This window comes from Xiphophorus hellerii, chromosome 13, assembly GCF_003331165.1.
Source record: "Xiphophorus hellerii strain 12219 chromosome 13, Xiphophorus_hellerii-4.1, whole genome shotgun sequence".
Taxonomy (NCBI): domain Eukaryota; kingdom Metazoa; phylum Chordata; class Actinopteri; order Cyprinodontiformes; family Poeciliidae; genus Xiphophorus; species Xiphophorus hellerii.
Window position 1 is genome coordinate 16891680 of NC_045684.1, and position 22307 is coordinate 16913986.

At 39.2% G+C, this 22307-nt stretch overlaps 1 protein-coding gene across 3 annotated transcripts in view; it reads right to left on the bottom strand.

Annotated features, from left to right (window-relative positions):
* Window positions 1-383: 383 nt before the first annotated feature.
* kcnq4 (potassium voltage-gated channel subfamily Q member 4) overlaps window positions 384-22307 on the bottom strand; it is a 55899-nt gene continuing 33975 nt past the window's right edge. For 2 of the 3 annotated variants that reach the window (XM_032581673.1, XM_032581672.1), the window contains 13 exons: window positions 21662-21752; window positions 20398-20524; window positions 20085-20260; window positions 19442-19567; window positions 17260-17370; window positions 17055-17150; window positions 16882-16970; window positions 13987-14112; window positions 9484-9713; window positions 9309-9408; window positions 3473-3604; window positions 1745-1883; window positions 384-1395 (listed from right to left, as the gene is read on the bottom strand). In XM_032581673.1, the coding sequence (XP_032437564.1) occupies window positions 1192-1395; window positions 1745-1883; window positions 3473-3604; window positions 9309-9408; window positions 9484-9713; window positions 13987-14112; window positions 16882-16970; window positions 17055-17150; window positions 17260-17370; window positions 19442-19567; window positions 20085-20260; window positions 20398-20524; window positions 21662-21752 (1747 nt within the window). In that variant the 3' untranslated portion in view covers window positions 384-1191. The remainder of the gene's footprint in view (window positions 1396-1744; window positions 1884-3472; window positions 3605-9308; window positions 9409-9483; window positions 9714-13986; window positions 14113-16881; window positions 16971-17054; window positions 17151-17259; window positions 17371-19441; window positions 19568-20084; window positions 20261-20397; window positions 20525-21661; window positions 21753-22307) is intronic. The other variant, XM_032581674.1, reaches the window with a different exon arrangement.

The window sequence follows — 22307 nt, forward strand, 5'->3', positions numbered from 1 at the left end:
GACATGTAGCCTCTGGGTCCAAAGTTCTGGATTTAAACAAAACAAAGACACCAAGAGAACTGGGATCCGACAGATATATTAACCTTTCATTATGTTTTTACAGAACTCCTCCACTAAAATTCTGGACTATCCCTTTAAAAGCAAGTCTGATGAATAAATATGGCAGGATTATGGGCTGCAAGACAGAGACTTTTAGAGGTTTTGTTTTAAAAATAAAAGTGTATATCACTAAAATGGCCGTAGTTCACACAGTAGTCTGGAAAAATTGCAAAAGAGAGATCTGAGAATTACAACGGACCACCACGGCTCTATTAAATCCTACATAATCCTCAATACAATGCCAGCTGAGCTGGAAACAAAAAGTGTGTCTTTTTTTTCTTTTCTTTTTTTTGCTGTTGGGCTTGTCAGAGACCAGACTTCCTAAAGAGGATATACAAGTGAAAACAAACAACAATTTACACTAAGGTACAGTCCAAATCCACAGTCAATCAAGCACATTATTTCCACTCTGTTCTCATGCGAAACGTTTGGGTGATTAACGTCTGATCTGGAAAACAGAATTTCCCTTGCTGGGTGGGACCTTGTGCCGGTGCAGCTGATCCAGGTCCAACTGTGTTTTTCCTTCAGGTGTCAATCGCTCTTGTTCTTGGATTGCAGTTTCTCTTGAACAAAGGAACAGCTACATTCATCACAGCATGAAAAACTGTGTTGTCACCCTAATGTCGGAATGGGAACGCTCCTAAACGACTTTCAGTCGATTGAAGTGCCCAAGGGAAAATAAAACCAGACAATAAAGAGGAAAGAGACGATTCCTCCGGATATCTGCAAAACGTCCTTCCACAGTCTGTCTACAATTAAAGTTTTAAAATAGGTTTAGATATACAGCACGATGTGAGTGGGTGAGATTGCTTCAGTAGTCAAGTACTTTCCTCATCCAGTGAGTTGACAGGCGTGTGCGGTAAGCAGCTTTGGCTGAGGCTCCTCGTCAGCTGGAGCCACCTACTGGCCAATGTCTGACCAGCTCCAGAAACATTCACTCCAGGATAAAGGGCTGAGGATGGAGACTTGAGATGGGAGGGGCAATCATACCAGATCTGAATTAAAGGGGAAGTTTGGTACGCTGGGCTGCTCAGAGAGAGGACTCAGTGTAAGGAGGACATATTGTAAAGGGTTAGTGTCTATGTCCCATTGTCATTCCAAGTTCCCGCTGTCAGACTGGGAGATGTTCAGTGTGTTAGCGGACGGGAAGAGGTCTCTTTGGTCCGTGGGGCTGTGGTAGTCAGACGTCAAGTCGGGGTCTAGGAGGGAGGACAGCGTGACGTGGGAGGAGCCTTTCTTCAAGCACTGCGAGTAGAAGTTGAGCATGAGGTCCAACTTGTTTTCTATAGACTGTACCTAAAGAGAAACACACCAACACTGGACTGTGAGATGTCAGCTGCTTTATAACCTTTCCATCTGGTTAGTTGGTCACCCTTTCACACAGCTCCGTTAGCTGTTTCCATTAGTCCATATAACTGCACAAATTGGAATTATGGAAAAAAAAAAAAACTTTACGTAATGGAAACACACCAAAGACAAATAAAACCAGTTTTTTGCTAAAAGCTTTTGACCGTTTCAAAATTAGTATACCACAATTGCAGATTAATAGTGTTTCTTTCTACATTATCGGAAAATCGACAAGGCTTTGCAAACATTTGTAATGTAAACGCAGCTACACTCTTCAAATATCGTTGTCTTCTGGTACCTGTTTCTCCACTTTGACCACACGGCCCATCATGCTGAGCTCGTCCAGGGAGTCCAGTTCTGGAGGCGTCTTCTCTCCTTTTTCGGGTCGCAGTTTTTTATCAGGCTGAACACCTCCTCGCCCAATTATCTGATCCACCCTATTACACAGAGGAAACAGGGTCCAGTAAGTATTATGAATATTAAACATTTCATATTGCACTTCTTTTTCAATTTCTTACTTTATCGTATGCTTTAGTTCTCACCAAAGTTACAATTCCTAAAGTCCAAACTTATGGACTACAATGGACTACTCCCTACAATGTTCTCTGCATAATGTAAATATTTTTCAGTGCCTTGTCTAATAACCAGCAATCTTGACCATCAGACCAATTTAATCCTAACTCCTAACTTTATCTATTTTTTTTACACAGAATAATAAAATGTGCTGCAGTTATGCAGAATAAGAAACAAAATGACTAAATATTAAAAATTTCAGTCATACTTAATTAGTTTTACCCTTGCTGAAAGCAATAAAGAGTAGATAGGGTTAAAGAGTTAAACTTAAAATTTAAAAAAATGTAAGTTTTTGAAAATTAGGTTGATCAGTTGGTAGAAATGCAGAGAATATAACAAAATATAAGACTGTTTATTAAAATTAAGATTTTTTTCCATCCTTCTTCCTATTAAATTGACCAGCTTTTCTGTCCTGGCAAAAGAAAAGCATCCCCACAGCATGATGGAGCCGCCACCATGCTTTGAAGTAATGACTGTTTGTTTAGGGCAGAGGCGTTTAAACGTCACTTCACATGGGCCAAAAGAATAAATAAATAATAGACAATAAATTTTATCTATTTGACAATAAACTAAGAATGAAATATTTTTATAAAAGAAATAAAGCAATATGTCTTAGTCAATGCAGCTGTAAAATTTAAAGACGTTCCCCACATTTTCATTAAAGGCATCCAGTTTGGCAATTATTTGGGCCCAATTGATTAAAAATATACTAAAAAATTTGGCTCTCAGCCCTTTGGCAGGCCAATTTTTCATAATTTCTGAATTAAAGCCGGGGACGCACAAAATAAGCCTAGGTGCTGCAAATGGCCCCCAGGCCTTCCCTTAGCCACTCCTGGTGTGGATGATGCACATTGTTCACCCTCTGCCCCTCCCAGTAGGCAGAGGGTTAAGACCAGAAAAGTCTTAAAGCTGTTTGCATTAAGACCAAAAAGCTACATTTTGGTCTGATGTAATCAGACCTCCAACTAACTGGCCTTCCTCTAGCTTTTCACATGCCATTTCCAGTGGTTTGCTCTGGATTTTATTGGGGGTACCAGAGTGAAGCTTCCTGATTACATGTGCACGTACCACTTTTTAATTTTTATTTGTTTGGTCATTCTCATAAAATCCCAATAAAATGCATTGAAGTTTGCAACATCACAAAATGCTAAAAGGCTTGGGGGTATGAATACTTTTGCATTGCAAGTAGTATACGTCCGCGTTCTGGGTTTGTTTTTGCTAAATGCATATATATAATGTAACAATTAAGATGTTATATTTCATCTGCAGTTGCTTTGACATATTTTAGGAGTTTGTGAAAAACAAAGGATTTAGTAAATCCTGGCATGCAAAAATAGGAAATATATTATGCTTATTATTTACAATGGCAGAAAACGTATCATGAGATTAATGTCTTGTTTTTTTTACAGATTCTACAGAAGCAGATGAGTGTATGTTATAAAGATTAAGGTACCTCATCTGCAAGCTCTTGATGCGGCCCAGCATGTCCAGGTGTCCTGCAGAGTACTGCTCTATGACGTCTTTCACGTCATATGGACGCAGCATCTCCTTAAACTTCCTCTTCGCCACTAGAAACTTCAGAATCCTACACACACAAACACAACACTCTTCCTGTTATTACCTTTCTGCGTAGAGTTTAAAACCGCACAGGAAAATGCACAGAAGCACCGTAAACCTCTGGAAAAATGCATAAGCAGGAGGCTATCAAACAATGCAGCTCACCCCGACAATAACAAGATTAATTAAAGTCCGCATGACCTTATCTTTCACAAGCAGGCCCATAAAGCAAGCAGTCACAAACCTACTAAACCATGTGGATATATTGAGATGCTCAGCGCCTCTCCCAAAGACATTTTCTTATCGGGATTTGCTGTTTCAGCAATTAGCACAGTTCCATGGATAGGATAACACACACCTCTATTCTATCCCCAGTTTCTGCTCTTTTGTCATTGTGACAGCTGTGTTGGAACCACTGGTGGACCACAGCTGCTCCCGCTCCCGGGTGCACACAGCTCATAATCACCACCCACACCCGAGTGTGGGGGAGTCAGACCCAGGATTGTTAACCCTACACCACTATACCAGGTGAACACATCCACTGACAACATCCCCTGGCAGTGGGGTTTTGCTTAAAGGTCATGCATGAGGGAGTAGAGCCTGTAACAGAGATAAAAACGGGAAAAAATGTGGAGAAAAGTTTAAAGATGTCTGCACCTGGCTTTGTGTGTTGCCTGTTACCTCTGCTCCCTTTTGTTCTCTTTGCCAGGAAGGCTGGCTGTGTAACACAATGTGTCAAAAGAAGCTTTAAATGACGCAATAAACACAATAAGCAGTGGTTTCTTCTTCCAGTGGTTGGTTATGTAAGTGATGGAAAGAAAAGATTTTCAGCATGAAAAAGGATAAAGGTTTATTTATCAGCAGGAACTCCTGTCTCTGAGCTGCAACATACAAACAATAAAACACAATGAAATCATACAGACATATAAATATGTCAACAACTTTATGTGAAAGCGGTGCATTATTTTGAAATAAAAGGAAAGTTGCGAACCTAACAAGACCAGGCTGTCCACCTAAACTGACAAGGATGATGCAGTCAAGATCTCGATATTATTGAGTCACAATGTGTGAACACATTTTAGATGTTTGAATCAGGATGACTAGTGAAGATGAGAAGAATGTTTGAGTAAAGCAGGGAAGTGAGTGGAAAGGAGAAGGACTAGATGGTGACCCGGTGCCTTAATAGCCGTCAGCGCAGTCCCCCTTCTCCTCACGCAGCACTCAGCTTCTTGAAGACTTATGCGTTTGGAGTATTTTTGCAAGCAGTCTTTTCTTAATTTGCAAGTAGGCACAGTTTTTTTTTTTCCTTGCCAGGGCGGGCCTCAGGTGTGGGTTAAGGAAAAGGTTGAAAGAGAATGAGGGGGTTTTTGTATCCTCCGAGGGTTTCCTCAAAATGCTGACTTCTCCTTCCTGGTCACTAAAATGGCTTTAATAACACGGAGTCAGGTTTCAGCGCCCCCACCCTCATCCAGACAATTTCCAGTCACTGCGCGGCACAGTTGGCACGGCTAACTAAAAGATATTATCGCTTCTCGGTGCTAGGAAGTTGAGATGTAGAAACACGGTGATGACTGGGGAGAGAGGAAGTGTCAGCTGTGGCCCAAAATGCTTGCAAAGCCACTGCAAACATTTCTGCAATTCAGCAAAGGTGATTCCCATATAGTCTCCAATGGCAGGTTTTATCTGGGAATTAAAAATGACTGTTTTGCTGACATGAACCCAAGGTGGGCCAAGACGGATGAGCCACTGCAGGAGTAGGCCTGAATCTTTCTGGATTATAACTATGCGCCTGCTAAGTGACAAAACCCAGCCCACGAGGTGAAGTATATGTATAACAGATTAATATAAAGCATAAAAATAATAAGGCCTTAAAAATATTACACCTGAAAGCCACAACAAATGACATCAGATCACTATAAATGGAAACCATGTCTAAATTATTTATCTATTAAAGCAGGCACTTCATCAAAGACTGCAAGCTTGCAAGAATGTTGTTATGCAGTATCACATTTTTGCACGTGGGGAGTTACAGAAGAGACGCACACAGGCTTTGTTTTCTCCGCTCCTCTCTCCATACATAAACCCAGCACCATACACATTTATTCAGGCAGCCTGGCACTGATAAACCACATGCATCTAAAGTGAAGTCTCAGCACTAAAGCCTTTCTGTGTTTCCCGGACATCAATCATGAGCCGTGCTGAGATGTTGCACATGTACCTGTGTGCTAACACAGTGAAAACACCTGCTGTTTACACACCTGCACTATCTTTAGGAACTCCCCCCCCTTCTATTGTCTGCAGCACAGAGCAGCTGAGGTCAGAGTTATCTGCTGAGTCAAGCACAAACCTGATAGGTCAGTAAAAATGGCCTATCAGTGGCATCAGACTGTCACACAGAAACACTCGATGGCGCACGCCTGAAATAGGAATGACACATCTGAAGGACAGCTTAGCCAAACGTGGCGGCTATAACATCAGTTTGAATTTAGCGCCAAAACATGTCAAATCAAGCATGGAGAGCTCAAAACCCATGAACTACTCTGTATGTTGTCACATGATCGTCCCTTCATTGTTTCAATCTTATTCAATCTCATGTGAAAAAGCAATAAAAAGTAGACCATGAAGGGAAGTAAAATGCACACTTAGCATCTCTTACCTATAACGAGCAAGACGCAAAGTACCGCACTGACAGGTTCATGGTCCACAGTGGGGGAAAGATGCACATTTTCCACACGTCTAATTACTGAAAATCTGAAACGTGTGGCAGACCTTTGTATTCATTCTCCTGAGTCAAAACTTTGTAGAACCAGCTCTCAAATCAGCTAAAGCTGCAAACCCAAGCCATGCCCAAGTCAGGTTATTAAAATCTTGCCAATGACTCTAAATCAAATTTACATTTTTACTTTGACTGGACGGTCAAATCCAATCACGGTCCAAATCCAAATCCTTCCACTGTAGCTCTGGCTCACTAATGTCCTCTAAAAAACCTGTAAGATCTTCACAGCTTCATACCGAGATTAAATTAGACACAGGTAGACACCATTTGTTAATTAGGTTACTTATGAATATCTTAGCAGGGAGGTTCCTCTTAATTTTATTGAAGGTTATTAGAGTAAACGGGGTAGAATACAGAGGTGCATGGAGGCACAATTTGTTCCACTGTTCCCTTGCAGCAAGAAGATCCTGAGATCAAATCCTGGCACAGTTAATAGAAATGGTAAAGTTTGAAATAATTTCTTCAATTTGGCAAAAATAAAATAAAAAAAAATAAAAAGAAATTACATTCGGCTTTTTTGAAAAAGTGGAGATGGAAACACATTTGCCAACTAAATTCCACTTCACAAATGTGCTCCGTTATATTATTCAGTCACATAAAATCCCAATGACATACATTTATGTTCATAGATGTAGCATGATAAAATAGAAAAAAGTGAACTGCAGCTCTTAAAGAAGCTTTTACAAAACCAAATTCTTACAAGAATGTTTTAAATGAGAAAAAACTAAATGCCGTGATCAGATCCAATATAAGAAAATATCCTCATAAAAATATTCATGCACAAGGTCATTTCTCCCAAGGGCATCATCATGTTGCAAATATAGAACTCCATAGACAGCATCACGCAGCCTTGAGAAATGCAGTCAGGCTCCAGTGCTGACATCAGGGACCAGGAAACAGAGGTATTATAAACTGCTTTCATCAACCCCCCCAGGAGTACGGCCCGGCCCCAGCACCAGATGTTTGCTAGCAATTGTAGTTTTTCTGCCACCATCAGTGAAAAAACTTCATACAGGTAATCTGAGTGTGTGCGGGTGTGTGTGTGTGTGTGTAGGGATGGACGCCGTGCCCGCAGTGCTGCTTGAGAACTTCTTGGAATTTTCTGTTTCATGGAACTGAAAAAATAATAATAAAAAAAATACATAATCAGCTACAGATTAGGACAAGATAAGGATATGAATTTATTTTTTTCTGGGAAAATTGTTTAATATGAGGGGAAAAAACATGACTCGTAAGTCAGTAGCAATGTGTGCCAATTTTCATTTAAAAATCCTGTATAAATGTGAGAGTGGCATTAAAGAAAAAAAAAAGATTCTCAAAAGGAAATCTCAGAAAATTGTTGACTCATATACTCCACAATCAGACAAACTAAGCTCACAACATGATACTAAAGGTACAATTACAGAGTCCAACTTGTGACACGTTAGTAAAATGGCACACAATGTTTCCCAGGTGATTGTTTTTGTGTCAATATCGCAAATACGTTGTGAAGAAAAGGGTCCTTCAGAAGAGCATGTGAAGCTGCTCTTATATTCATGAATGTTTCGTATAAATGCTTTGAAGGACTTGCTGCAGCATTCACATGTGAGTGCACATGCTGAGCAAGCAGACATTAATGCTTTCTGTATTGGCTTTGTATGCAGATTCTCTGGAACATGCTGGAAAAATTTCAAAGTGGCCTAAAAGAAAAAAAATCCACCAACACTCCAGAGCGACAGCACATGTTTTGTAAGAACATCCTCCAGTGAAATAATATTCTTAGAGAACATCAGAGTTTGTCCAGTAGTGCTTCCATTACAGGAAGAGATAACACAATGTCAGAAACTGACTTAAATATCACAAAAGCCCTTAATCACATTTTATTAGAGTTGTCCTTGTCAGAACTGTACAAAATAATGTGCCTCAGTTTAGTCATATTGTATTATGATCCACCTAGATTGGGTTTTTACCCGTGTCTGTGTGTAGTCACGTAAATTTTCCTTATAGGCCACCGTATCGCAGAACCTCACACATGACCAGCCAAGCTACCTGAGTGACAAGGTCACATGGGGAATCTAACCGTGCTCGCACTAAGTGGATGTATCCAAAAGTGGATATTTCTGCTTGATCAGTCAAATCTGCATGATTTAGCATAGCTTGCCTTTTAATGTCAACTACAGTATGCACTGTGCTCTCCTGGCCTGTGCACACAAGCACATGTCGTCTAATGTGGGCAGCTTTATTCTCTCCATGAGTAAAACATGACTAAGCATTTGCGTTGTCATGCATGATCAACACTTGTTCCCCCAAACTTTCTACAGCCTCCACCCAACATGCTTGAAGCTGTTACTGAACTGGAGAGCTCCTTCAATGACAGACTGCTACATCCTAGGTGCACAAAGCAGTAGTATCACAGATCCTTCCTCCCAAAAGCTGTTATAACTTTATAACCACTCCCAACAAACTCTAGAAGTGTTTAAATCACTGCTGCTATTTCCAGTTTTTCATGTTTCAAGTAACATTCCTGCTGTCATAGTGCATCTCTGTTTGCACAGTTTTTATTTTCCCTCCTTGTAAGCAATCTGTTGGTGTTTTTAATACAGAAATACACAATAACTTTAATTAAATGAGTTACAACAACATTTAATTTCCATTTGGGATAAAAGTGGTTTTGAATTTTAATGCACATTTCTTTGGATCAAAGTATGTATTTTTAATAAGTGCTTCGTTAATAAGTGTTGTACAGTATGTTATACTTCTGTTTATATATTTTTTATTTTTGTGTAAATCTATATTATCTATATATGCTTTGATTGCCTTTCACTTTGCTGGTGTTCAACCTTAATTTCCCAGCTAAAGGATGGTAAGGGCTATTTCTGGTCTAGTCTATTCTACTGTAACTCTCAGATTAGATCATCTTTCATCAGGAATATGATTCCTGGAGAACAACAGGTGGTACCCTGGTGAAAGAACCCACCTTACAGCTCGTATAAGCGTCTTCACAGCTGGAATCACCTCCTCCATGGCCACATCGCAATATGACTTGTCTTCCACGCTTTCCTCTCCAACCCCCTCCACTGCAGTCCAAGAAGTAAAGAAGACGATTAGCAACATTCTTGTGAGCTCTGATGAAATATGTAATTTCTGCTTACCATCAACAGGTGGGCGTGGCTTGAGGCGAAGGGAGGTGCGGAAGCGCGTGCGGTCGTTAAAGCTCCAGCTCTTTTGGACCTTTCCAGGGCTGGTGGCTTCAGGGACGTTCTCCTGGCTCGGGGAGCGCCGGACGCCGGAGCCGGGCGGCAGCGGTGAAGCCTTGTTCCGGATGGTTTGGGATGAACGGGAGTTGTTCATCCGGATCCGATCCCGGAAGCCCATTTTACTGCTAACAGTGAAGTTAAAATAGTTAAATCCATGGAGACGCACTGGTATTTTTGGAAAATGATAGCCATCAAATTTTTAGCTTTTTGGTGTAGATTCTCAGCCATCCAGGAAATGGGGGTTCTTGGTGCTTGATTAGAAGACAACTGGATTTTCTTTTCTCATTTCTAAAATATGTTTTGCCTCTCACCTGAAAGGTTTCCACATTTCTGATCATTGATAAAAAACGATAAACCCATCAGCAATCCCATCTCTGAAAAGTTAGGATTTCGTATTAATGACCAGAATCACAGAAACATTTGGATGAGAGGTGAGACTTCTTCAAGAAACAAACAATTTCAGTTTTCTTTTATTCAAGCACGTAAATTTCTGGTTTTGGTTGCATTGCCACAAACCATCATTAAAGTATTAATACACCATGTTATTGGGAGGGATATGGAAAAGAGCAGAATGGAAACCTAACTTTGTTAGAAAAGAGTTAGTAGAAAAAGAGGTAATAAAAAAACTTGGCCTCTTGAAGTATCAGGCATCGCATGAAGAAACAGAAAAAAAACGAGAAAGCAACAAAGATTTACATTTTGTCAGGGAAGGACAGAGTAGTTGAAATACAGAGGAACTGTGTGCAATATTTACTGATTCTGCCCTAAGGAGTGGCCTGTTGTTCCTGTCTTTGCACCTGAATCAGCAAAATAAAACTGAAGACTTGCTACAGTGCAGGAGCAGCAAAAAGATTGTCCTGCAAAAATCACAGAAACCACCTTAATCCCTTCAGCAGACCTTAAGGGCATCAAAACATTAGCTTCAAAGGGCAGCAATACAAAAGGCATTTCACTGAGCACTCGGTACCACAAGCCGAGTCAGGGAGCTATGTGGGGTCAACTGCTTACAGGAGAAAAGCTATTTGGAAGGCAGGCTCTACAAAAGATCGACTCCCTAATGCTGCTGGTAGAGCATGCTCTTGTGGAGATCTCCCACTCTGCAGCCACTTAGAGGTTACGTACTATCACGGATCCATAGGCAGCGCAACTGTCATGCACCGCAGAGCAGCTCCAGCCAAGTCGTTCACTCCCACATCTTTTCAGATGATATACTCTTTGTCTTGTGTGTGATACACATAACCCAGCTATTTAAAATTACATTTAAATAGCAGGAGTAGGCTTAGAGGGGGACAGCATTTCATATGAAAAGGCTTTTGGCAGGAAATGGAGGAGGGGGGGGGTCAATAGACCTTTGCATGCTGTAGGGAAAGGAAGTAAATGCTTTCCAGAACATTGCATGCAAAGAGTAGCACTTAAGCTCCGTATAAAAAAAATACAACACAAGCATGTTGATTTGATACAGAGGTTTGATCGGTTTGAAACCGAAGAGCATGCACAGAGCTGTGAACCCTTTTATTCACGAAAAACTACCAATTAAAGCAGGAAGGCTTTATTTGGAATGTTTTCCACAATATCAAAGACCTTTGATGAGCAGAAAATGGATGTTTTTACTGCAAACGTATCCACACCCCATTGCAACCACAACTTTAAATGTATATCATTGGCTTTGTTTGTGATAGACCAATTGGCATTTTTATTTAATATACAATATTTTGAGAATGGTTATTAACCAAACTTCCCAATTATTGTAGTAGACTATGTATTTTCAACTAAAGCACAACTGCACACAAAAATTGAACATTCTTGCCTAACGGCAATTGGCTTTGTGTGCTTTATATCACCACTGTCCTTTATGGCGTTAAGCTTTTCTTTTGCAGGAACCAGAAAGCCAGTCAGAGTTGACCGGATGATGAATGGAGCTAAATGCAGATTAATTCTGGGGAAAAAAACTTGTTAAAGAGACAATAAACCTAAGCCTAGACCAATGCCGGATTGGTGTGTGTTATTTTAAAAAGAAACATGTGCAAATATTTTAGGATCTAGATGCCTGCAGAGGCAGATCCCATAAAGACTTGCAGAGAAAGTGAAGAATAATTTTGAGGGCTGAATCTGAATCTATTCTATACTTTCAGATTTATTTGTCAAAATCCTTCTTCTACTTAAATTTGTTCTTTCTTATAAGATCCCAATAAAATACACTGAGGTTTGTGGTTGTAATGTGAAAGTCTGGGGCTACGAATACCTTTCTAAGGGCCTGTAGCCAGTCATAAGCCAACTGGGACTTTTGACATGAATTTAGCAACCAAATTCAGTCCTAATTTTTCAAGCATTTACAAAAAAAGACAAATCTTAAAGTCTATTCATATATTAAAATCTTTACACAAGTATTTGTGGACCAGAATGCAGTGCCTGTTTAAGGCCAGCTATGGTTGCACACATAAATATTCTTGCTTCTTATATGCAATATTAATGCAACATCTTTCTGGAACTCGCATGCTGTGAATGGTGTTTTTGCATTAACTGTAAGAAAACATTTAGAAAGCCACTGCATCCGGCCCACAAATCTTTGAGTGCTACAGGCAAGGTAGGCAGGATGTGTTGCTGAAGAAGTAAGAGTTATCGATCTGCGACGTTTTAGCGTGCCCCGTGCACAGGATTGTTGCTGTGGGTACCTCTGCTTGCGCCCAGCATGAATCCGGAAGAGACCTCGCTTTTTAGAAAGGAGCTGACTGGGGAGACACACAAGGCAGAGGGAAAGACGGTGAGGGGCCGAGAGGGAGTGGAGGGAGTGTGGGTGGAGGAGGATAAGAAGTCCTCGGATGCAGCCTGGGTACATGGTGAACCCATGAGAATGAGGTGTAGTGAAGATTAAGGGATGGAGAGTGGAAGGTGTGAAGCTAGAGATGCACCGAGAAATTAGATGGTGGCCTGAACTGGTGGATATTTACATTTAATAGTGAAACTAAATAAAACCACTTTTTTTTCCAACGGATGAATACACCATAGTACTAGCATGTTGAAGGTGACCCAATGCAGCCCTTTCAGTGAGATGTTTAAAAATAAAGTCAGAAGTTGGCTGAAATTTAAGAATGAATTTGGAAGAAAACTTTTTTTTTTTTTAATCACAATTTGACTTATTCACTCAGGCAGAAAGAATAAGTGGGAACTAAACTTTTAACAGACAAATAGGAAGACAGAACCTAAAGTTGATCTGTTTTATGCTTTTTGTCTTTCCAAATCTGTGTATTATGTAATATGACGGATTAGCAGCCTGGCTAGAGATTTCAGATCCTAGCTAATCATGCTAATCATTAAGAAATTTTAATTTGCATTAAAATTTCAGCAAAACCTTGTTTTACAGTGGCTCCTATTGGTATTAACTGACCTCTACTCATATTGTGAATGATTAATGAATTTGTATGGAAGAATATCTAAAATAGCTATATTTCAAATTCTTTTCTTTTTTTTTTTAAAGAATTATAATTCTTTAAAAAATGGCCAAAGTTGATATGGGAAGCTTCTTTACAAGAACTGATTTAAAATTAGTGAAAAAACTGTGATCTATATAGTATTCTGCAATACATTTAAGTTCTAGTTTACAACACAAAGCAAGACAACCGGTGCATCTCAAAGTGAAGTGTTGCTTCTCAATGATCCGAATAGCCATTTCAAAGTTTTGCTTATTTCACACCATGTCAAAGCAAAACGTGTGAATTATGAAGGCAATTTTGGATTATTGAGATACACCCACTCAGTAGGGGGAGATGAGTGTTATTTAAAAGAGGATATAGCAGTTAAGGGTTTCACCTGAGTATAACCATCATGATGTGACAGCAGCACCTCAAAACAAGAGAAATCTTCCAGAAGCCTTGATTCTCCAAGAACCCTGACATGCTTCTTTCATCCGGTGCATGCATACGGCCTGTAAATAACCAATTAAATAACCAACCCTTTGTTTACACTTGTCAATATTTCAGATATGCAATAAATTCATCCCCAATCGTAATCCTTTGACTAACAATAACCTTTAGTTTGCAAGCTCGTGACGTGAAGAACAAACCTGCATGGAGCTTCTGCCTTCCTACGAACAGATGGAGGATGGATGCCATGAAAAGGACAGAATGGACATAAAGGAAAGGAAGAGAGGAAGAGGAAACTGATGAGTGAGGGGCGAGAGATGGCAGAGATGGCTGGGGCATGAGCTTTGCACTTTGCAGACAAAGACGGTAAAACGGTAAGAACTCAGGTTAGTAAAGGACGTGTAGAGGAACCACACCTCCATGGATTTGGCTTTGTGTCAGTCAGTCCTGATTTAACTTGTGTCTGATGATCAGTGTGTGTGACTGTGTTTTTGGGCCTCCTGTTTGGACGCACTGGGACCCTGAAAGAGGTGCCTACCTGTCCCTCGACAGATAGGGGGAGCTGTAGGGCCGGAGCCCAGACAGCAGCGTGTTGTAGGAGTTCTGCAGAACCTTCTTGGTGTTACGTTGTCGCTGGAGGTGACTGAACAGTAGCGTCAGTTCTCTGACACCCACGTGCACAAATGAACAAAAACAAACAAAACATGACAAATGAACAAAATAACAAAAACACCAAACAATGGAGAGCCACAAAAAGACAATTTAATGGTCCAAACACTCAAAAGAAAAGGGATACATGATAGAAATTATATAGATTCACGATCCAAACCATAAAACTAAACCGGCCTACAAGAAATGTTTTTCCTTTTTGTGGAGGGACGACTTTTATTTGCGTTTAGTTGTTTTTAATTTGCGGTTGTATGACTTTGACATGAATGATGGGGTTTTTTACTGTTCATGTTTTCTACACAATATGTGTGGAGATTGCTGTTTGGATTTAAGTTTCTCATTATGCCCTCCTTTTAAGTAAACAAAAATTTGTCAAATTAATACATGAAAATGACTTTGCATGTAAAGTACAAAAGAGCACTAGGGTCATTTTGGGGGGAAAAAAAGACTACCTTTTTGCATTTACTTATCGAAAGAATAAAGTCAAAGTATCAAGAATAATGTTGAAATACAAAAACAATTATATTTAAGTTTGTTTGACTCAAGCGCAAAGGATGATTTGTGAGCTGCCACCATCAGCAGAGTCAACTTAGTTTGCCATCTTGGGCAGCAAGTGGTAGCACCAGTCAGAGGCACCCGTATTGTTCTCGGTTTCCATTTAGATCTATGTTGGTATAAACAAAACTTTGCTTTATGAAAGACATACAAAATGCAATAGCCACAAATCCTACAGCAATGCCCGGTTTGCACTTTCCTTTTGGGTTGCGTCAACGTGTTTCGTCCTTTGGTTTGGTTTGTCTTGTTCAGGAAACAATGGAAACAAAGGTTTAGCTTATTGCTTGTATTATTTGAACCACTGACCGTGTAACTAAGATGGCAAATTTAACGACTGTGAATATTTCTTTGCTTCTTGCTGAAACCATTTAAGCCTGAAGAGTGTTTACTCCCCCCTACTGTCGATAGATTCTGTGACGCAAGATACACAGCCTCAATATATTGACAGAAACAGCCTTTCTAAAGTTAACCTAACATTACTCTCCACACAACATAATGACTAAATCCATCAACAAAGCCTTAAGCATCAAAAGGTGTTATTAGAACCAATATGCCAAGCAAGACACTGATGTCAGACACTGCACAACTACTGGAGTTTGAGACTATAAGACCAAATATAGTGCATGTTGCATGATTATAACCTTTCTATAAGTTTAGCTATTGGTCTACCAGGAGGACATTTCTGCTTGAAACCAGCAACCAATATGTTTGCATAGTTTATCGTCGTTGAGTATTTAGCCGTTTTTCTTTAAACTTAAGTAATTTTACATAGATGTTGCTTTAGTTTCTGAACGAAAAAGGCAAGAATATGTTTATTTCTTAGACATATTCTGAAGCATTTCAATATTATTCTTAAGAGGCAGACCTTATTCTTGATATATTTTCAAAAGCTACAAAAAGTGTCAATCAAGTGGCCATAATACTCCAACACATCTAACAAAAAGTAAATTCAAAAGTAATCAACAATTTATTATTGATAAAGTTAGTAGTATTGTTTGAAAAGTGTCCTGAGGTTATTTTAACAGACACAGGCTCCAAATGTAAAGTTTGCATGTTCATATTTATTTATTTATTTATTTATTCCTGTTACTAAGCAAACTTTCCGACTGTTATGGAGAGCAACTGGAAATCCTGCTTCCAATAAATTTCATAAAATGACTTGATGCATCATCAGTATATTATTAAACAACTATATATATATCAGCAAATCCATTGGATAATTAAAATTTATCGAAATAATTTACATTTTTTTTTTTTTTTTTTTTTTTTTTTTGTAACCCCTCCAGGGGGTCTTTTTGTGGGCTCTAGTGTCCCTTTTTATGAAGTAGGCTGACAGGAAAGGGGGAGGGAGAGGGGGGAAGACATGCGGTAAATGTCGCCGGGTCCGGGAGTCGAACCCGCGACCGCCGCGTCGAGGACTTGAGGCCTCCAAATGTGGGTCGCGCTAACCCCTACGCCACCACGGCACGCCCCAATAATTTACATTTTTACTGTTTTTGAGCTGATATCCTCTTAGCAGCTATTTTTTGACTCATAAAAGTAAAAGTCTGCGTGAAATAACCGTGATGTTTTAAATTGTGTTTTATTTCGTTGGATACATGTAAAGATAATCCAGATACATTTTAGCAAACTAAGCTAAAACGCATCTCTTTCACAAAATTGATGAATGTACATTTTTGGTCACATTCGTTAAACCTCAAAGATTTTATTTTTTATTTTTTTTAAAGTCCCAATTGAATTATTACCTCATGTATTTGGCTTGGATGTAAAAAAGTTAGATTACAAGTTGCTCAAAAAATAAATATTTTTCCATTAATAAAAAAATTTAAAAAAAAAAGAAATTAAAAATTTGAGATGGGGACATTTTTTAAAAAATCACAAAAATAAAAGTTAGAGCACAAATGCAAAATTAACTAAAGTAGATAAATAAATAAAAAAAAAAAACATAAAATGCATAAAAATGTTATTATGTGTAACTACATAATGGTTGTGAAATATCTGTGATTAAAACTGAGGAGCGTTCGAGTGACAAAATGCTGTTTTATCCCACTGAATTAATTGTATAATCTGAATAATAATCAGCTCCAACGTTTTTTATTACTTTTCTTCACCTTTAGAGAGAAGCTGTCAGTATTTTAAGTAAGACGCGGTTTGTGGTTCTTGTTGATTCGGCTCACTGCAGACCAGGTGGCCTGATGGCAACACCTACCTGAACGAAGGCAACATGCTGTCGTAGAAATACCATGTTGCTGTTAGATACGAGTGTTTGGCATCTGTAGAATAGAGACGCCATGCAGCCTAGAGGGATGAACAGGTCAGAGTCAACACTGCCCAGGTGACGTGTGAGCAGAACATAACATCAGCTTACACTGAGTCGATCACCTGTATGAGATTTGCAGCAGGCATCCTCCTCTTCTCAAAGTGCTTCTGCCGGTGCTGCTCCTGAACCTTCAAGGCAAAGCCTGAACCCAAGATTCCCTAAAGATTAAAGAACAAAGAAAAAAAGCTGCTAATTTTGTTTTTTGTCAAAAAAAAAAAAAAAAAAAAAGGTCACAGATGAGGATGTTTGGAAATACAGTGAACTTACAGCAGGCAGGGCGAAAAAAGAGACACCCAGGAGGGCAAAGCCAGCCGCCAGAAGTCGTCCCTGCCACGTACGAGGCGTCTTGTCCCCATAGCCAATGGTGGTCAAAGTTATCTGAATGTATGAAAAATTCAGGTCTCAAAGACAAGCTGTGATCCTCAGAACATGTAAACTGTATGCAGCAGACAACCCAGTACATAGAGCATTTCCCCTTCAACTTTCTCCAGCTTTTTTTGATTATTGCGAAAGGAGATCTAATAAGTATTCGGCTCCCTTTGCTCTGATACTTCAAAGTAATATCTAGTGATGCCTTAACCCTTTATGACCTAAGTTTCAAATCTCCACCTGGATATTTTTGCTTATTTTAATTGCACGCAGTTCTTTAAATATCTTGTGTGTAAATATATTTGCCCATATATCCATAACAACTAGAACTTTTGATATCTAGCAAGTTATTTTCGCAATTTACGGTCTATTAAAAGAGCGCCCCTCAGATTAATTTCACTCACTCCTACAGCGAGGGTGAAATTACCGTAATAACCCGATACTGGCGGGAAAGCGCAACGTCTCCCTGTTCAGAAACGTTTGGAATTTTTCAGATAGCGCAACGTGTGGCGGAATTAAGGTACTGCAAATTTGGCTGGATAAGTTTAGGACTTATAGGGTTAAAAGACACCCAATTATATGATCTAAAAAGTCTGCCTGTGTGTTATTTCATCTAAGTATAAATCCAGCTGTCATGTGAAAGCCTCAGAGGTTCGTTGGAGAACATTAGTGAACAATCAGCATTATGCATGAAGACCAGCGAAGGCAGCAGGTCAGGAAAAATCATATGGAGTTCATTCTAAATTCCAACTTTGTCCATATCAGAATCACATTATGAAAAATGGTGGTGGCAGCATAATGCTGTGGGATGCTGGTAAAGTTAACCTTTAAAGAAAAACTGACACCGAGTTAAATGTTCGCCTGCCAATGAGACAATCTGATTTAGCATCTGTGACTCCAAGCCTTTGAAACTGCTGTTTACAGGGGATCCTTATTCAATATAAATGAACTTGGATTATTTTTTGCAAAAGTTATTGAACAAACAATTTGAGTCTATAGATTTGAAAGATGCTGGAAACAGACACCAAATAGTTGAAGCTTCGACAAAGTACTGACCCAGCGGAGCAGAACAGAATTGTAAGTCAAAGCTTTTAGATTTTTATTTGTAGAAAAGTTGTAGCTACTTCATGTAGGTCTATCACGTAAAATCCCAGTAAATACGCACAAAGGTTTGTGGGTGGAACATGATAAAATGTGACAAAGCTCAAGGGCTGTTGCTACTTTTGCAAGAAATTTTACTTCAAAAGAAGAAAATGTGGCTTTAATAACTAAGAAGAAGAATCAATCCTACATCCTAAAGTAAGCTTCATTGTATAATAATAGTACTAATACCATTTTGCAGGAACCTTTGGAACAATTTACCATTTGAACAGGCACATAAATATTACAATATGGTTTAAATGACAAATATTTGATCATTATTGAGTCCATTAGTAATATATCTCATTAAATTGAGATAATGGATTGGATTAAATAAGTGTTCACTTCTTCCTACTCCTTTTCAAACAGAAATGTAGTACTAAACAAACTATTTTGTTCTTGGTTATGTCTCAACATGTTTTATTTGTCCTACTGATTTCTTGTTTTTTAGAAACCTGTTTGAAATGAAAAAATAAAATAAAAATCTGATTTTAAGACCATAACTGAGATTACAAGATTCAGAATTGAATAAAGAATTGGCTAAAAATGAACCAGAACCGTACTAATTATTTTTGATTCAGTAGGTTTAAGTGTGTTGTTTCATATCTCTTTTTCATCATTTTATTGTCTTTACAGTTGATCTTAACTTTTCAATTTAATCAGCTGTAAAAGGTCCTTCTGGACAAATAAACAATACAATAAATGAAATAAAATAGTCAGCACACCGCCATAACCCTGCTACGCCTTCATGTGGTTTTAAGCAACGTTGCTTAATCACCTATAAAGTTGTTTTTTTTCTTCAGTTTTTATAGTTGAGAAGAGACATTTAAAAGCTTAAATTGCTCTTGAAAGCTTTGCCACCATAAAAATTTACTGTCACCACTCGCTGGAAAAACAATGAGGAGCCTGTGCAGCAGGGGGGGGGTTGTGCAGTACTCACAGTCCCCCACCAGAGGGAGTCTGCATAGGTGCCAAAATCTGAGTTGATGTCTTTCTCAGCCAGGTAGACCAGGAAGGAGGCAAAGATGAGCACCAGGAAACCGATGTACCAGGCTGTAATCAGCTCCTGTCAGGCAGAGAATGGACATCGATCACATTAGTCGTCAGCAGCTTCTTTAACACCCAGATCCCTGCTGTCGTTACCATGTCACTACTACTAAAGCTTAACCATTATTGGTTAAGCTTTGCCTCATAATTGCATTTGGCTTGCACTTTGACTTGGTTGCGTCACTGCGCTCGGAGAGCGTTTACATCAATTCATCATCATCATTGTAGCTCACTACATAATGCTGACTGTAGGATGTGCATCGCTCCTGTCAGCAAAAGAAGCCCCTCAAAGCGAACAGCTTTCAAGGTGAGATGCATGTTTCAAGGCGGGAAGCGTTAATTAATTAGCATTAGCATGTTTCCTTTCATGTCCCCTGTTAATAACCCATTCATCCAAACAGTAACCATCATGTACAGCGCTCATCATGCCACCCAAGTAGAAGTAAGCTTGGATAAAACTTCATATTCCTCGAATAGAAATTTGAGCAGTCAGGTTTGTTTTATCAGAACAAGTGTAGCAGTTTTGTCATTTCCACCTTGCTGTGAGCATAAACCACGGAGCCAAGTAGTTTCCAGGTGCCTCCGCGTCGGTCCATGCGAACCATGCGCAGGATCTGCAGGAAACGCATGCTGCGCAGGGCTGACGTGGCGAAGATGTTGCCCTGCGTCCCTGCGGCGATCACCGCTAGCGATGCGATAAACACGATGAAATCTACAGCAAAGGCGTTCGAACAAAACAGCAACAGAAAGATAGGAAAAGGTCGTTACGAGATGATGTTTGAAAAATGTTGTCCACAGGAAGACACAGAACTGCTGGGTTTGATTGACTGTTCACACACAGACTCTGACCTATGACACAGAAGGGCTTCCTGGCAAACCTCAGGCGTCCCTGCCATCCCCGGTATCTGCAACAACATCCAGCTGCCCAGATCCTGATGAAGTACTCCAAGCCGAACACCACGATCATTACAAACTCCTGCAAATCACACACAAACGTATCCGCTGCATTTTGATCCATTCATCACAAACTTTCTCTAGGTGTATGCATACACAATAGGTTACAAATTGACCAATTCACACAGCGTTTTCTATATTTGCATTCTCAACGCTTTTTGTTCTGACATCGCAGACCAGTCAGAGTATTTATGGCAACTGTAGGTGCAGCATTTTACCCAAGAACACTTGGAACATGAAGCAGAGCTGAGGACTGGATTGCCAACCTTCCAACTGGAGAGCTTCATTATTTCACAGCTTTCAAAAAACAATAAAATAAAAATAAATTCCAGAAAATCCCAATGGAAAAGTGCAAAAGACGAGGTCATGGCTGCTACTATTGAAATTCACCAGTCAAAGCAGAATGGGCTTTTAAAAAGAAGATGTCATGATTTTTATAGAAAAATTGTGAATGCATTGATTTAATACATCCCATAAAATGTGATTTGCAGATCTGAAAAGCTCTCTCAATGCTGTAGTGATTTTATATATATACAGTACAGACCAAAAGTTTGGACACACCTTTTAATTCAATGAGTTTCCTTTATTTTCATGACTATTGACATTGTAGATTCACACTGAAGGCATCAAAACTATGAATAACACACGTGGAAATATGCACTAAACAAAAAAGTGTAAAACAACTGAAAATACCCCTTATATTCTAGTTTCTTCAAAGTAGCAACCTTTTGCTGTGATTACTGCTTTGCACACACTCTGCATTTTCTTGATGAGCTTCAAGAGGTAGTCACCTGAAATGGTTTTCACTCCATAGGTGTGCCCTGTCAGGTTAATAAGTGGGATTTCTTGCCTTATAAATAGTCATGAAAATAAAGAAAACCCATTTTAATTAGAAGGTGTGTCCAAACTTTATACTGTATCCAAACTGTCTGTAATGTATAGCACAGAAGAAGAGAGATGATTAAGGGACAACTTTTAGGATTAGAGCATCATGTCTGATTTCCTGCAAAGTCAACATCACCTGAATCCGCTCAATTGCTTACACAACTACTTCTATGATCAAAAACAATACAAATACAAATATATATATAAAGGAGACTCTGAAAATGCGTGCTATATGTCACTTATATGTGTTGGAGAGATGAAGAGGAGATCTTACCAGGATGAAGAGGCCTTGATTGGCCATCTTTTGGTACTCAGGAATGGTCGAAAACACAGACAACACCAAGCAGCTGAACACCAGCAGGAAACTGAAACACATATTTTGCTAATTAAGTTTCTGATATTTTTTAAGCAGCACTTTGATTCATAAACAGGCATGAGTTACACGTTTGAACACATAAACAATAGGGCTCTCAGGTCAAATGAGCTGAATAAAACTTACTAAAATATTCAGGCTTCACATTCTGTCAGTGACCAATAAAAAAAATACCACACAGTCAAACCTCTTAAATGCCCTGAAGTTTTTATACAAAATAATAAAAAGAGAGAGAGAGAGCGTGCTAACAGATATTAGCAAAACTTTATGAGAAATGGACACATCTGAAAGAAATTTTGAAGGTTTTCAGCAGCAGATAACCAATTATTTCATTGGGCTGCACTAACTGTGGATGTAAAAAGACCAATTTTGCTCTCTGTAAATGATATTAGGCTTTAGATGGAAACTTGGACATTATTTTGCATTTCCAGGAAGTTTGACAAAAGCATTTGCTGTGTCCCTGGTCATGATTGAATTCTAGATTGGCATGCATTAATGGACTCTCAAGAATCATAGTTGTCCAACTATGTATAATATGTTTATGTAC